General features: G+C 41.3%; 1 protein-coding gene across 1 annotated transcript in view; it reads left to right on the top strand.

Moving 5' to 3' along the window:
• PLA2R1 (phospholipase A2 receptor 1) overlaps positions 1-15,340 on the top strand; it is an 81,981-nt gene that overhangs the window by 58,623 nt on the left and 8,018 nt on the right. Inside the window, exons 24-29 of the mRNA XM_018571702.1 lie at positions 2,221-2,335; positions 3,651-3,781; positions 5,948-6,077; positions 8,060-8,298; positions 10,907-11,075; positions 12,720-12,851. Coding sequence (XP_018427204.1) covers positions 2,221-2,335; positions 3,651-3,781; positions 5,948-6,077; positions 8,060-8,298; positions 10,907-11,075; positions 12,720-12,851 — 916 coding nt within the window. The remainder of the gene's footprint in view (positions 1-2,220; positions 2,336-3,650; positions 3,782-5,947; positions 6,078-8,059; positions 8,299-10,906; positions 11,076-12,719; positions 12,852-15,340) is intronic.

Raw genomic sequence — 15,340 nt, forward strand, 5'->3', positions numbered from 1 at the left:
TGATTGGGTCTTTCCAAGAGTAGGATGTAACTGACCCTCAAGCCGGCAATGACATGTGTGTCCATATCTGATATTAAAACTTTAACACAAAAAAAATTATATATATATACACATACAAAAAAAGTACATATAAATCTATAGATAGGTGTATATATACAAATATAAACACAAAGATATAAAAAAAGAATATGAGTAAATAAAATATAATATATATTGCCTAAATGTGGTGTTGGTATCAAGGCATACCGAATATAAAAAATATATAAAACAGCATTGTATACATGACTTTATGTACCAATATCATCCATATATCACATTAAGAAATACCTTTTTGGAAGGCGTATTGTGGAACCTGGCCTTGGGGCGGCAGGGGGAGTAAATCCGGCCCTGTTCACATATGTATATAAAAATCGAAAAATGTTTTCTCTTACTTGTATCTATAGTAATCTCTATTAATAAAACAGTTTAAATCCAATTCAATGTTTAGACCTTTGGGTTGCATCGTAGCGCAGTGACTTTGTCTTGAGAGAGCTGATTTACAGGGATTTTGTTACAATGACTCACAGGGAGGGGGTCAGCTGCTTTACAACACAACTCCAGTGTCAGAATGAGCTTCATTTTGTGGGACTCAGGCCTACTAAAAGGTCCATAAAAAATGAAAAAAGCCAGCAATGTGAGTCATGAAAATGTACACACATATACATCATCACTGAGCCTTTACACTACCACAATAAGTGCTAATCACTTACAAAAGGTGAAAACTGGCTTGAATTTATTGCAAACACTAAACCCAACACTATCTCATACCACAAATCTTTACTATGGACCTGAAGAAATGCAAGCAGGGGCATAGAAATAGTCACCAGCAGGGGCGTAACTAGAAATCACAGGGCCCCATAGCAAAATTGTGTATGGGGCCTTGTGATTGCTAGTTATGCCACTTGCAGAGCCCCAGTGGAGAGTGACCCTTCAGAGCCCACCATAGACTCTCTGTAGTGGGCTCTGCAGGGTCTGAGATCTCTTACCTGTCAGCGCCTCTGTGGTCGCCGGGCCCCGACTCCTGTTCCGTCCCCGGGCCCCGCCTCCTCTGCTATCGACGGGCCCCGCCTTCTCTTACATCACTGACCCCACCTGCTCTTAGGTCGCTGGCCAATGATGAAAGAGGAAGCGGGCCCCGCCTCCTCCATTCCAAACACCGCCCTCATCTGCCGCAGCGGCTGGCTGTCACTGACACAGCTCTGCAGCGGCTATGAGGGGAAATGCGACGTGGCCGCTGCTGAGCTGTGTCTGTGACAGCCAGCACCCCCACATTCCATAGCGACCCTGGCCGGGCCTCCCTGTGCCCGGGCCCCATAGCGGGCGCCTGGGTCGCTATGTCGATTGTTACGCCACTGGTCACCAGTATTTCCTCTAGGCATCATGCAACCGATCTTTTCCCGATTACTGACTTACCATGACTTGTTCTGCACTATGTCTCTGTGTGGAGGTGGCCAGAGGAATGGTTTTGCTTCTTCATGTCAGAGCTGTACCTAAAGCCACCTGCCCCCTTCCTAATGACTGGTTAAACTGATGACTGGCAGAGGATATCATCAAAAAGCAGCAGGAGATGTGGAGGAAAAACAGCTCCACAGAATGGATTAAAGCAGAAGCAGGCAAATGTTTGCGCTGCTGGTCCTCAGGTATAACTTCCTCTCCAGCAAGGAGAACAGTGACCCATACAGTAGTAATATCCCCAACTTTCACTCCAGATCTCCTGAAGCTAGCAGTCCTTTAGCACAGTGCCTTAGATGACCTCACAATATGAGTCTCAAAGCACAGCAGTGCCTAGGAAAAGGAATTGCACCACTATTTTTAAGGAGGCTTTCAAATTAAAGTAGGTAAATTATTCAGGATATTTTAGATGTTCCTTATAAGATAGCAAATCATCACTTTTTGAGATCCACTTTATCCTGAAGCTACCTCTAAACTAGCTAACCATTAACCTCAACCTAATCCCATAACTCTAAACCTAATAATTATCTTAACAGAAAGGTTTATCACAAGGAAAATTGTGCTATCACTTATAATAAGATTTGTTTATGAAAACAAACAGAATGTTTTTTTCCTGCAATAAACTGAGCATTACGCAGCTAAAAATCCAACACTCAAATTATGTTAAAAAAAATTATCTGTGTTTTCCTGCTAGGATGTTAATGTCTTTTTTTCATTATCAACATTTAGTGTTACTTTGTACACAAAAATGAAGATGGACAAAAAGTGAATTGGCAATCTGCTGCTAACAATTGCAAGGAACATGGTGGTTACCTGTCTACCATTTCAAATCATCTAGAACAAGGTATATGTTATATATGTTGTTTTAAATAATTGTATATAAATTAAAGTGAACCTGTTCTCTTCTAGTGTCCAAAGTGACAGTACCATATTGCTTTTAGCAGGTACCTGATGCAGCTTCTTCTCCCCCATCGCTGACCTTCTAAAATTCACCAATTGCATGAGCATTACTTCTCCCACTCAAGTAATAATGTCCGGGCCTGCCAATAGGTTATTCATGCCCCAGACATTGTTCCGTTGAGTGGTGTATGTCTAATCTAATTTTATATTTCATGAAAGTGGAGATAGGCAGCTGGAGAAGCAAAAGTTAGGTCAAACGCTAAATAGTGTTATCACTTTACTCCTTTAGAGGAGCACACAGGTTTGCTTTAAGCATATAGTATTGTCTAGATTTTTTTTGAATTGTCCAAAAACATGTAGGTATGGTTTCTGTGGTTACTTACTTTACCATTGGTCCCACATCTGGCTGTTGCAGTGATGTCGATCAGCAAGTTTAATTGCAGCCTGAGTGGATTAATCTGCCAGCCAGCAGGGATTATATAGCTCTTACGCCTGAATTAAATGGTACCTGCTATGTTGCCAAAGAAAGCGGAAAACTATCTACTGCGCATTTTGCACCAGTCCGATTCGTGGCTCTGCAAAATAAAAAACCCTCCTGCCAATCCACAAAAACCTAGGAAGTGAGAGTGTAGGTGGAGACAACACTGGGTTTTAGCTTTAATATACCTATGAGAAGTGCATGCAGAAAAAGTAAAGCAACAAACTTAGCACTATATTCAACCCTTTTGTGACCAGAGGTCATTGAAGCATGGATGTCCAGATCAAATTTAACAGTGTCAGTATGCATTAGTTGACTTGACTATAAGTCTATGATCAATTTGTCAGTTTAGCAGCATGATCTGAGAACTACCAACACAAAACAGTTATTACCATTCTCACAGCATGGGTCATGAGGACTTAATAGGGAGCATGATGCTTACAACGCTGATTTATTCATTTTTTATATAATTTATATGTGTAATAGTGGTCCTTAAAAAACCCCATCATGAAATATATACTCCAGAAGCCTTTAAAGCTGTTATATGGTATGTGAGACTCTGTTCAGATCTGTACCAGTACCCTAGTTCATTGCTAATATGACTTTGGGCCTTATTCATTGAAGTGTCTGAAAAAAAACAGTTGTCTATATTGCCCCTCAACAATTTTCATTATTCCACTGTTGGATTAAAGTGCGGGTTTGAATATGGTTGACTGGGACAACATAGACTGTTCTTTTTTCAGACACTTTGATGAATGAGGCGGTTTGTTCTTTGTTGTAGCATTTATAGTTATGCAGCTGTTTAAACAGAAGAACAGTTTTTGGATTGGACTCAGCAGAGATGATTATGATGTTTGGGAAAATGGCACTTCAGACACATACACAAATTGGTTTCCAATCAAAACAAACCACGTAAGTAAAAGCGGCTGAATGATAGATAATGTGTCTGATTTAAACATCCATTCTATGGGAAAAACAAGTACTGTATTCTTATTTTTGCATGATTGTTAGCAGCCTTAGGCGACATTCACAAGCTGCGACCTGAGATGCCTGCAGTACGAACCTACAGATTATTCCGGTGGGTGTCCCAGGTGTCCCGGTTCAGATGCAGCCGCTGTACCCACTGAAGGTAATGACTGGGTGACGGCGGCCACATCTGTCAGCGGCCACATCTGTCAGCGACCTACATGGTACGATTACATGTAGTTTGGGATAGATGATTGTCACTAGACACAGGATAGATGCATCCAGTGACAATCACCCTCAGTCATATGCCAGCATATTATATTTTTCAAGGCATTCCCAGTCATACCCAATGGTCATGGTCATTAAAAAGGCAAATAATGATGTCACAAGCTCCTGGTAGATTATCTAAAGTGTAGAATAAATTCATTTAGAAGTCCCTCTTTGAGAAATGGATGGTTTTGCTATGAATAAATCTCACAAGTGAAGATGCCTATAGATATAATAAGCCAGCAGATAACTACACCCATTGATTATAATCCAAAAGTGAGCTATCAGTTTTAAATGTAGCAAGCCTTTAATAATAACACATATTTGCATAACTGAAATATAAAGTAAGTGGAATGTAATATTCGGTAGATACACTGATGCCTACTGATGCATACTTCCATTTAGCTAGGAACAAGGGAAACTGACATTATTGTTAGCACAGATCAATGACAAAATTGAGTTACATTTTACTTGTACCATATCAATGTTTTGTTTTCCCTTTTAATTTAAAAAAAATAACTCTTGTTTGGTAAACAATTAAATAATTTAATTCCAAACATGACTGCATTTTGTGTTTTGGTTATTTATAATGTCTTTAATCCCTAGTCATACATAATTTTTAATTACTGCCAAAGTTTAATTCCTTTTTTAATGCTCTATAAAAGCACCATGTGGATACGTAGCGAGAATTTCCCAGAATCCTCATCTTTTACTATGTTTGGCTCACTTCCGCAATCTCAGCACCACGCAAAAAGCCCTTTGTATGAATAATGACTCTTGGCAACCCTTTAAAGAGGAACACAGTCCAAATGCAGTAAAACTTTTGAACATGTCGGGCCTCTTAAAAGTAATTCCATTATGTATAGGAGTGTATTGGAAAGATTTACCGTAATGGGATCTCATCTTCCGAAGAAAAGTTTTCCACATAAGGAGATGCCAGGCGTGTAATAGTTCATACAAATAAATGATGACCTCCCGCCTGGCACCAAGAACGAACTGCCTACTTTACATTCAGCTTTGTTTCTTCTTATAGGAAAAATACAGAACAAGCAACAATGACGCTGTGTTAATCTTATGAACGATATCCATGGCAACCATTGTTTCCTTTACCCCAAAAAACTCTAGTAAAATCTTTTGAAGTCAAACTGTAATTTTAACAAACACCCAACAGTTACACTCAGGGCGCTGAAAATAGTGCACGGGCAGCAGGCTACAGAGGGAACCCTGCACTCTTTGAAGGATCAGCAGTCTCTCTGCAGCAGTCCAACACGCCCCCCTGCTAAGTCACAGCTAGAGCTCTCCAAGCACCATGGAGCCTGAGTTTTTCTGATTGCCTAACTCTAACTTTAACTCAATGGGGAGATTTCAGACTGCTGTGGGGGGACCACTGCTCTTACAGAGAGTGCAGTGGTCTTCTCTGTGCCTGTGCAACAGACTTTGTCCTCCCACCGGACAGGGTTTGTAAGCCAATCAAGCTTGGCTTACAAACCCTTACAAATCAAGCAAAGTAAAGTGAGACTGCAAGTTTACTATTTTAAGCACCCTGATTTTAACTGTTTAGTCTTTGGTAAATGTACAGTTAGGCTTTAAATTATTGTTTATTGGCCAGTAACAATACCCAAATAGCTCTTTGGATGCCATGGGATCATTTCCAACAGTACTGCTCACCTTTTTGTGTTGAATGGTTGAATGTTGTTTAATGAAAATGGTTTCCCCTACTCCCCACTTGCCATATTTTCTACTCTTTAGCCACATATTTTCTCTTTTAAAGCAAATATCAATAACTATGGTTTAACAATGTTTCTATTTAAATGTAACCCATTGTAATATTGTCGGTTGTCCTAGAGCTCAGAAGACATTCAGGATCACCAATGTGCTGCAATATCTGCCAACCACAATGTTTTTCCTGTAGGGAAATGGCATCTTGAAAACTGTGGTCACGAAGGCTATGGATTCATTTGTGAGCGAATGCAAGGTAATGCCTTACAGAGTCACTGAGTTGCAGCTAATAATGATTTAATGTTTTCATAAGCCTTACTCAAGTATTGTTTAGGTGACTCAGGAGGTGCAAGCTAAGTAGCACTGTAGCCATCTCTGCATCAAAAGGCAAAATGTTCAGCATCCCTACACCTAATTTCTAAGCTTAACAACAGTTTAAAATAAGATTGAAAACAATCTGTTGCCCAGCACTTATTAAACACAAAAAAGTTGCAATACTCAACTAGTTTTTGGTGGTGTTCTGCTCAAACCAGGGGCATAACTACGAACCATGGAGCCCTGTAGTAAAACCTTGGGGCCCCCTAGCTCTCTCTGTAGCAGCTAGCATTGTCAACTGTGACAATACAAGTCATTGATCTTAACATGAATTATGTATCAAAGACAGGCAGCAGGCGAGCTGTCAGCATAGTCAGTACACTAATGGGAAGCAGTGCTGGGGGTAAAAGTTATAGTTGCACTAATAATAATAACCATAATGACATTTTAAATTATGATAAAATGATTGATGCTCTTGCACACACTTACTCTTCAACTCTAGTACAAACTTTATTAAACTTTTTTGTAGATTCACAAACCTTAGCCCTCCTATAAGGATTTAACAGAGGTGAAACTCTGGGATTACGTTGGGCATAGGAGGATAATTTCCATATGAAGATAGATAAGCAAATGCTTCTCACTGCACAGAGGGGGACCTATGACTACAGGATCCTGAGGACTGACCAGCCCTTCAATGAAACTTCATAGTTTAGTTTTCCTAATCAGCACCCTTAATAGACCCCCCCATCTACCCCAGGCCCCATAGCAGCCACGTGGGCTGCTATGGCTATTGTTACCCTACCGCCTCAGACTCACTGCTCCATGGTCCAGCACCTCTTCTCTTTCTGGTTGAATAAGGGACGCACCGATACTGTTACTAGTATAGGTGCAGATAATGAGTATTTGGGCGAGTACTCGTACTCGCCCAAATGCTCCGATACCTTCCCTGTACCGGAACTTCTGATCAGAGGGAGATTTCCTCTCACCAGCAGTGCCACAAGGGAACATGGAGCCAGCTTCCCAGCCAATCAGGAAGCCGGACAACGGGTAATGATTCAATGCCCAGCTTCCTAATGGCCAGGTAGCCGGCTTAATGCTGTTTGGCTGGCTCAATGCTGATTGGCTGGGAAGCCAGCTTCTGGCCAATCAGCATTGATCCAGCCAAACAGCATGGAGCCGGCTTCCCTGGCCAATCAGTAAGCTGCAGTAAGCTGGGTGGCGGGTAATGAGACGCTGCCTGGCTTCCTGCAAGACAAGGGATTTAAGGACCCACTCCCTGGGGATACGTCATCCCAAGACAAGGGTTCTGCAAGACAAGGGTTTTAAGGACCCGCTCCCTGGGGATACGTCATCAACCTGCTCTGCGATGACAAAACAAAGCTGTTCTCTGGAGCAATCAGCACTGCCCAAAGATAAAGGAACATCCATGATGCCACGTGACCTGACCAAGGACCCATAGAATAAAATGTTTATATGCAAAAAAGGAAGGTTCTCTTCCCCAGAAGGGAACTGTGATATGTAGGTTATTAACTATAAAATACAATGTGCTCAATAGCTTATTAAGCTTATTAGTACACAGAGGGGTATAGTCACTTTCAGGCCCATAAGGTCCACTAGACCAGAGCTACCACCACCAAGTCATGGATGGAATCAAGGTGACTCTTTATATTATTTCTGCATTTGGGAGGCTTTTTAATGTCCTGCCATGAGATGAGGATGTCCTTTGCAGTTTTCCACCATTTGGAGAGGCCTTATTTGTCATGTCATGACAACACCAGGGCAGAGAGATGATGTCCAACCTAGCAAACAAACAGTATACAAACAGTAAACTCCTGCACCCATCACTGTAGACATTGCAGTCAGAACATAAAGCAAACTGATTGGTAAGTCCTAAAAATCAAGTGTTTATTCTTCCTATAATAGATGTTTCGGGTCACACTGCAAATGGTTCTGACGTGTTCCCAATACCTGAAGTATTGCCCTATGGAGATAAATTGTACAGAGTAATATCTGGAAACATGACCTGGTATGATGCCTCCTTTGTTTGCAAGGGATATGGGGCTGATTTAGTTACCATTACTGATGAATATCACCAAGCCTTCGCAACTGTCATTGTCCACCGCAAAGGATATTCCAACTGGATTGGACTTTATAAAGAAATGGTAGGTGTTACTGTATTAAATACATTCAATACTTGTATTTGAGAACACACTGTTACGTGGGCTCAGATCTAAATAAATATTGTTATTAAGAATGTGCCTGGATATAAAGTGCGCTTGCAATGCCGGAAGTGTATGCAAATAAATATTTTAGTTGTGTGACAATGGAAGAGTTTGGCTAATCAGGATGTGTCCATGTACAATGGCAAATGTTGGAATCATGTCCAGCAAATATAACATTTGCTTTGGCATACTGAGAACTGGATCTGTATAGAATAATAAGAAATACAGATGTTTGCTCAATGGTACAAAATTAACTTGATTGGGTGTGCTTTCAGCCCAATCTAACCCTATAGAGGTAAGGAGTGTGCCCATTGGTGAAAAAGCAACAAATGATGTGTGACTCAGCCGTTCATTGGTTGATAAATACACACCTAAGATTGCAAAATGGGGTTGAGGTGAGTGTAATTAAACATTATCTATTCTTACCATAGTGCCTGCAATCTTCAGCTACAAAATGCGGGTCCTGGCACATTATAACGTTATCACTGCCATTCTGCAGCTGATGAGAATTGTATATAAGCTTTGGTGATATCTTTGGGAATTTCCCAGATATCTGGGCAGCTTCAGAGATGTGTGCAGAGGGTGGATGAGTGCCATAATAACTCTATGTTTATGTCGATGCCCCTATGCAAAGGTCTACAGCAGCATGTCAGGTCCTAGAACCCTTCTATACTCTTTGCATCTCTCACAGCTGACCGGAATTAATTGTCAGCCCCAACCATCTTGCTACACAGGGGTGTGCAGAGGATGAAATTGTCCTAAGACAAGACCTTTACAGTTGAAGGTATATGGATTTGTCATGTACCTAGGTCATGACCAAGCTGATGAGAGGACTTCTCTCGCACCTCTCGTATGACATCCCTGGAAGTGATGTCAGGAAGTAAGGGCACGCAAAGTGGCAAGAGTGCTGGAGGTCGGGTGTTGTTGACTGGATGACTATAGACTGCAGGACCAGGACACAATGCCAGGGTACTAGAGGACAAGAGCATAGCTGGAGCACATGTGAAGGCTGGTAAATGCCAAGCGGAGGAGAACCAAATCAGGAACCAGGAGAAGAGTGGGGATCGTAAACTGAAGTCAGTAACAGACACGCAATGGAGTACCAAATCAGGAACCAGGAGCTAAATCTGGGTCACAAGCCGAGGTCGGTAACAGCCAGTCAGGCAGGTACATAGCAGAAGGCAGAATTCAGAGTCCAGTAGGCAGGCTAAGGTCACAACAGGCAGGCTGAAATCCAGATTGAAGTCAGAAGGCAGGCCGGATCCTTTATAGCTAAGTGGAATACCAGATCAGGTCCTGGACTAGATCCATATGACATGCCCGTTTTATATAGGCAGTTTGCCGTGCATGCTGATGCCAATGCATGCCTTCACGCTCATGTGCTCTTGCCTGCAATTCTATTCACAGGACCATGGGCAATAGTGTGTGTATGTACTCGAACCTGCACTGATCATCTGGAATGCATCAGACTTTTCTTACAGGATTGCACATTTTTAAATTTACCTGACCCTCATCTAGAAATGTCTCCCTTTAAAGTAGACCTGTGACAAAGCTATGAGCCTTCAAATAACTGCATTGCATATCCTTAACGAGCAGTAAAGAAGCTGTAAAATAAGCCATTCTTGGCTTCAGTAGTTGCAGGTACTGTGGAGTAATTAGTTTATGCAGAAGAATTTTCACTTTCATCTCTGCAGGTAAATTCATCCTGCTTCCCCTCTCCTGGCAGTGAATCAGCAATCTTCTAGCCTTCTAATGTCTACTGTAAACATGGAGATAGAGCAGGTGGACAGGGAGAGAGAAGATCCTATTTCCAAGACCCCATTTGGAAGAATTAACTGCATCTCTTGTGAACTTTGAGGATGAATTACTCAATACTGCCTGTAGCTGTAGAGACCATTGGGGCTGGAGAACATTTATTACTTGTTAAGAATATGGAAATATGAATGTTCATTGTTTTGACCGCAGTTCTACTTTAAAACCTCCTAACAACCTTTGGACTTAGCGTTTGTAAGCTATGGTGAGGAAATACTGTAGGATCCATCCTGTGGGATAAATCAGCACCATAAGCAGTGATAAAATGCAGTACCCTGAAGCAGCCAGTTAGTGATGATCTGAAACCTAATTGCTTGCTATGGGCTAGTTCATAGTTTGAATAGTTTTAAACCAAGAATGCACAGTGATGAGGTGATTATATGTGTTAAGAATAAAGGTTTGTATATCTCATGGAAGAAAAAAAAAAAAATACCTCTTTAAATAAAGAATTTACAAAAAAAAAAAAGAATAAAGGTTTGTGACATGACTGCAACCCCCTGATAACTCTTTCAGGACTTTCTGATTATCAAAGAAAACAGGAATATTCTTTTATATAATCATAACAAAATCACTATACTCATGACAATATTGAGAAAAGGTGGGAACAAACTGTCTTTTCCTCTGTTAAATTTTATAGCTGTCTCTATATTATAATGTTTGACTCTTTTTTTATGTTTTCACAATATTGGTAGATCTCTTTTATGTAGATTATGCTATGAAATCTTTGTATCAACAGGGAGGCAAAGATTTTGAATGGATAGATGGTTCTATGTCGTGGTTTACATCATGGGCAGATGAGTCTCCATCACAAGATGGTAACTGTGCATATATTGACACTGCCGGACACTGGAGAGCTATGGACTGTAATATGGAACTGCAGGGTGCAATATGTCTTGTCAGCACAGGTATGGACATAGTTATTCTGTTGCCACCCACTATTCTGTTCTATCTGGGGCTGGTGTCAATGCTGATCACATGTGCAGCACCATGGCAACTGCAATCCATATAGAGGGTAAGATGGCATCTTCCTTGGCTGTGAAGGTGTAGTTTAATTGTATGACCCTGCTGTTATGTTGAGAGGTATAAAATTCAGGGGCTTAGTTTGCAAGAAGGAAAAATGCCAAAAGCACAACTTATAAAGTCCAGATTTAATTTCATTTAAACTCTTGTGTTAACACGTTTCAGGTGTTGAAAGGGTCCCAATTCATCAGCAATTGGTACTGTTGAATGAAGTGTGTACTGGTCAGGTAAAACCGAAGGGGTCCTGAGGAGGAATTGGTATATCTCTATATGCTGGTCAAGCACTGGATAAAATAAATCTGGACTTTATATATTCTGCTTTTACGCTTTCCTCCTTTACATGCAATCCCCACTCGATCAAAGAGCCATCCTTCAGCTACCACTCCTGGGGGGAGCTGCCTAAGGGTAATCCTTCCTTCTACACTGCTTAGGACCTGACAGAAAATACCAACTGCTTTAAGAAATCTGTTTTCCCACACCTTTCTTCTACTTCCCGTTCTCTGACCCCACTTCACCTGAATGTTGGGCCATTCTGATTGGACCAGACATCAGCACTTCCTGGTGGCGTTGATACTTGCCTGTTTTCCCTCGGCCTTTAAGACATTTCTATTGACAAGTGATGCAGCCCATATTAGTTATAGGCTAATAGGAATGTATGCGGGACAGGAGAAAGTCGAACCAGAAAGTGCCATAATATTTATTAGGTTTAGGGTATTGGGGTTATATTAAGTTTAGAGCTTAGGTTTTGGGCTTGCTTCACGTAAAGGAAAAATGTTAGGCATAAGGAATGGGCTAGGTTGACTTTTGGATTAGAGTGAAACATTTTGCCATTAATTTCAGGTTTAGAGCCAAGGGTTAAGCCGTTAAGGGTAAATCATTAGTTTTATAGAGGACCAAAAACGTACACTTTTTTTTGTTATTACCCTCTTATTTTGGCTGTCATCTAATGGATCTTTCATGTGCCCCAAAAGTTTGTATCCAACAATATGGTAAATTCATATGACCCAAAAATAATGTAAGAGATTGCTGGGTCACTTTTTTTTCCAGTGCTGACTTGTTAACAAATATATTAATCTTTTATGCAGGTGCCTTACCGGTAGCCAATTCCTTGCAGTCCAACCACTATAAACCAGTGTAGGACAGAGTTTTTATGGACAGGGAGTGTAAAAATTTTGAAGATAACCAATATCATAAATTACCCATAAATTGCCTTTAGATTCACCAAAGTACCAAATGATTGCCTTCTCTGGTAGTGGGGTTCCCCAGAATGCAGCCACCGCTACCTCATTGCCACCTTTACCTAAAAGCCATGGCCAAGGGTGGGTTTTGTGTTGGTGGGTTTTGTGTTGGTGGGTTTTGTGTGAGCCAAAGACAGTGACTGGTTGCCTCTGCCTGACCTCACCCCACCCTAGCACAGAGACAGGCATATGGGGACTGAACTGCTGTTTTTATATGTTTGCAGCAAGGGTCCACTTTGTGTAAATTGTTCTTGGCAACCTATTTCATATTATCAAATGTTTTATTTTCAGAAAACAGAACCACAGAATTTATTGGCAGCTGTACAGAAGATTGGATACAGTTCCAAGAAGTTTGCTACACTTTTGCAGCTGTTTTAAACAACACAGATTACCACACTGCGGAGGGGATTTGCCAGAAACAAGGTAAACTAGTGAGAATGATGCTTTAACATCATTAAACGTTAGCAAACATTAGATGATGATTTCCCATCTACAAATGATCTGGACACTGAACTACCAGTAGCATCCTCAGGGGCAAATCCCTAAAAGCAAGTTTGTGCACGATTGATTTGTATATTTGTGTTTATGGAGATGGGAGAGAAGCTCTGCGTGCGCCGGCTCTTTTCAGGGATAACAACAGCCAATACATTCATCAAGAGAGTCAAATATAAAGTACCCTCATATGGTTAATATTCAGAATCCTAAAATGTAATACAATAACTAAATAGAGCAAGTGTGTCAAATATGTCAGTCACGTCAAAAATGAAATCCCAATTGTAGTTTGCTATAAAGAGACAATACACATATATTGAGGGTCCTAGAGAATGTATATGGTAAATGTCTTGCTAGTTAAAAGCTGAACTTCAAGCAAACACACAGCTGTTTTACCTTCCAAAGTATTTGTATTTCTGTCCACCCAGTCGAGATTTACAGCTTTGACACACCGCGTAGCCCTGTATGGCAGAGCAGGAGGCCTGATTTTGCTCAGCTGCAGGTAAGTAGCACTAACAGGTCTTGTTGCTATACCCATCTTGTGAATGGATAGTTAAAGACTGCTGAGCTCATTTCCCTGTCTCTCTGCTACCTCCTCCTATTAGCATGCACCTTGCACTCAAGCACAACTGGTTGGCTTTTTCTTCTGCTTCTCTCTCCTCTAGTTTGAGCTCTGCTTTGCAGGGATTACAAATAGCTGATACCAAATCAAACTCAGGTATAAATACTTCTTGCATTAAAAAAAACACATCCAGTGATGAATACAGAGCTGCAATAATTTGTATTGTTTACATACAATATGCCTGTATGTTACTCTTAATTAAGTATTGATCCCCTTTAACAGAGGAAAACATCAGCCCCGGCATATGCTGCAGAGAAGGTATTCTGACTCCGATCGTTGTGATAGCGAAATATATCCCTTGCTGAGACCTCTATGCCTGGCCTGTATAAGCAGATATACTCACTGCGGACAATCCTCGTCAGATAGCTGAACTCGTCAATACCGATTCATTCAAAAGAGGTGTTTATTCTTTAACATCAGGTTACAGCAGATGATAGGAACAGCAGTTGAACGGTTATAGTATTGTGCGGTCAGAAAATGATGCCTTTCCTACGTACTGTGCAGATTACATGTGTGTCCTTGTTACATGTGGCTAGTAGCTGTGCCATGACACAGGAAGTACTGCACACAGGAAGCAGGAAGGGGCGTACACTAGGGGGAAATACATCGTCACATGAGGAATAATTACAGAAAGCATGTTTGTTACAACAAAAGGCCACTAGATGGCAGCATAGGATAACACATGGATTTAGCTATGAGAAAATAGTTAGGCAAATCACACTATATAAATACTAACCTATATAACAATGCTAATATTAACTGAGGCTATGCATCTCATATTCTATGCCCCTATTGGGGCGGCACGGAAGGGCTGTAACATACTTGATGCTGGGAGACCAGTTCCCCATTAGGTCCCCCTTTCTTGTGATTGAAAGCATACAGTAATGAGCAGGTTCCATAGCCTCTAGACAGTCAACTGCTATACGCTGTCAATCTAAGGGGAAGCGGACCTGATGCAGAAGTAGTCTCTCAGCTTCACAGATCAGGCTCCTCTGGCCCAACAGCTCAACTCATTAATGTTCTATTAGTCTGCATCTATTACCTACGTAAAGAGCCAAACATACCTATTGACTGGCCAGCCAAACCATTGCTCTTCCACTTTATTTATAAGGACGACAATACTGTATTACTGTTGTTCAATCTAGGACTGTATCATCACCCTTGGATTTGCTGTGCCCACTTGCACTACAGCAGGGTGAGATGATGTCATAGGGGGTGTGACGATCAGTGTAGTCCCCACTGATCAGCAAGCTTATAGCTGTCAAACCCATGGTGTTCTCTTTGTAGTCTCTCTGTGGCTGTCCAACCCACCTATTACTGAATAAGAGCTGCAGCTTTCCAATCAGTAAAGCTCACAATCTGGGACCGCTACAGAGGGACCACTGCTTCTACACAGAGCAGCAGTCCTTCTCTGCAGCCTTGTACCTGGCTGAGGTTTCCTACAGCCCCTGCGGATCAACTACAATTTAACTGGTAAGATATTTAAGACATATCTCTTATTAATGAACCCTCAATGTAGCTGTTTTTTAACTGTAGCAAACTACAATTAGAATCAAAAAAGGTCTCACCGATTCTCCGGCTGTGTCCATGCTACACAGATCCTGCAGGTTCAGCCTGAATGGTGCACCATCACCCGATCCAGTCCATAAACGGCCCCCTACCACAAGTCTTGAAATATATAACTCCAATCTTTATTGTGATCCAAAAATATGTATACACCACAATCAAGCTCCCCAGCACAAGCAGAACCAGCTAATGCGTTTAACAGATGATTACAACAGCAAACAGTTTCCCAGCA

The sequence above is a fragment of the Nanorana parkeri genome, unplaced genomic scaffold, assembly GCF_000935625.1.
Source record: "Nanorana parkeri isolate BGI_ZX_2015 unplaced genomic scaffold, ASM93562v1 scaffold1812, whole genome shotgun sequence".
Classification (NCBI taxonomy): domain Eukaryota; kingdom Metazoa; phylum Chordata; class Amphibia; order Anura; family Dicroglossidae; genus Nanorana; species Nanorana parkeri.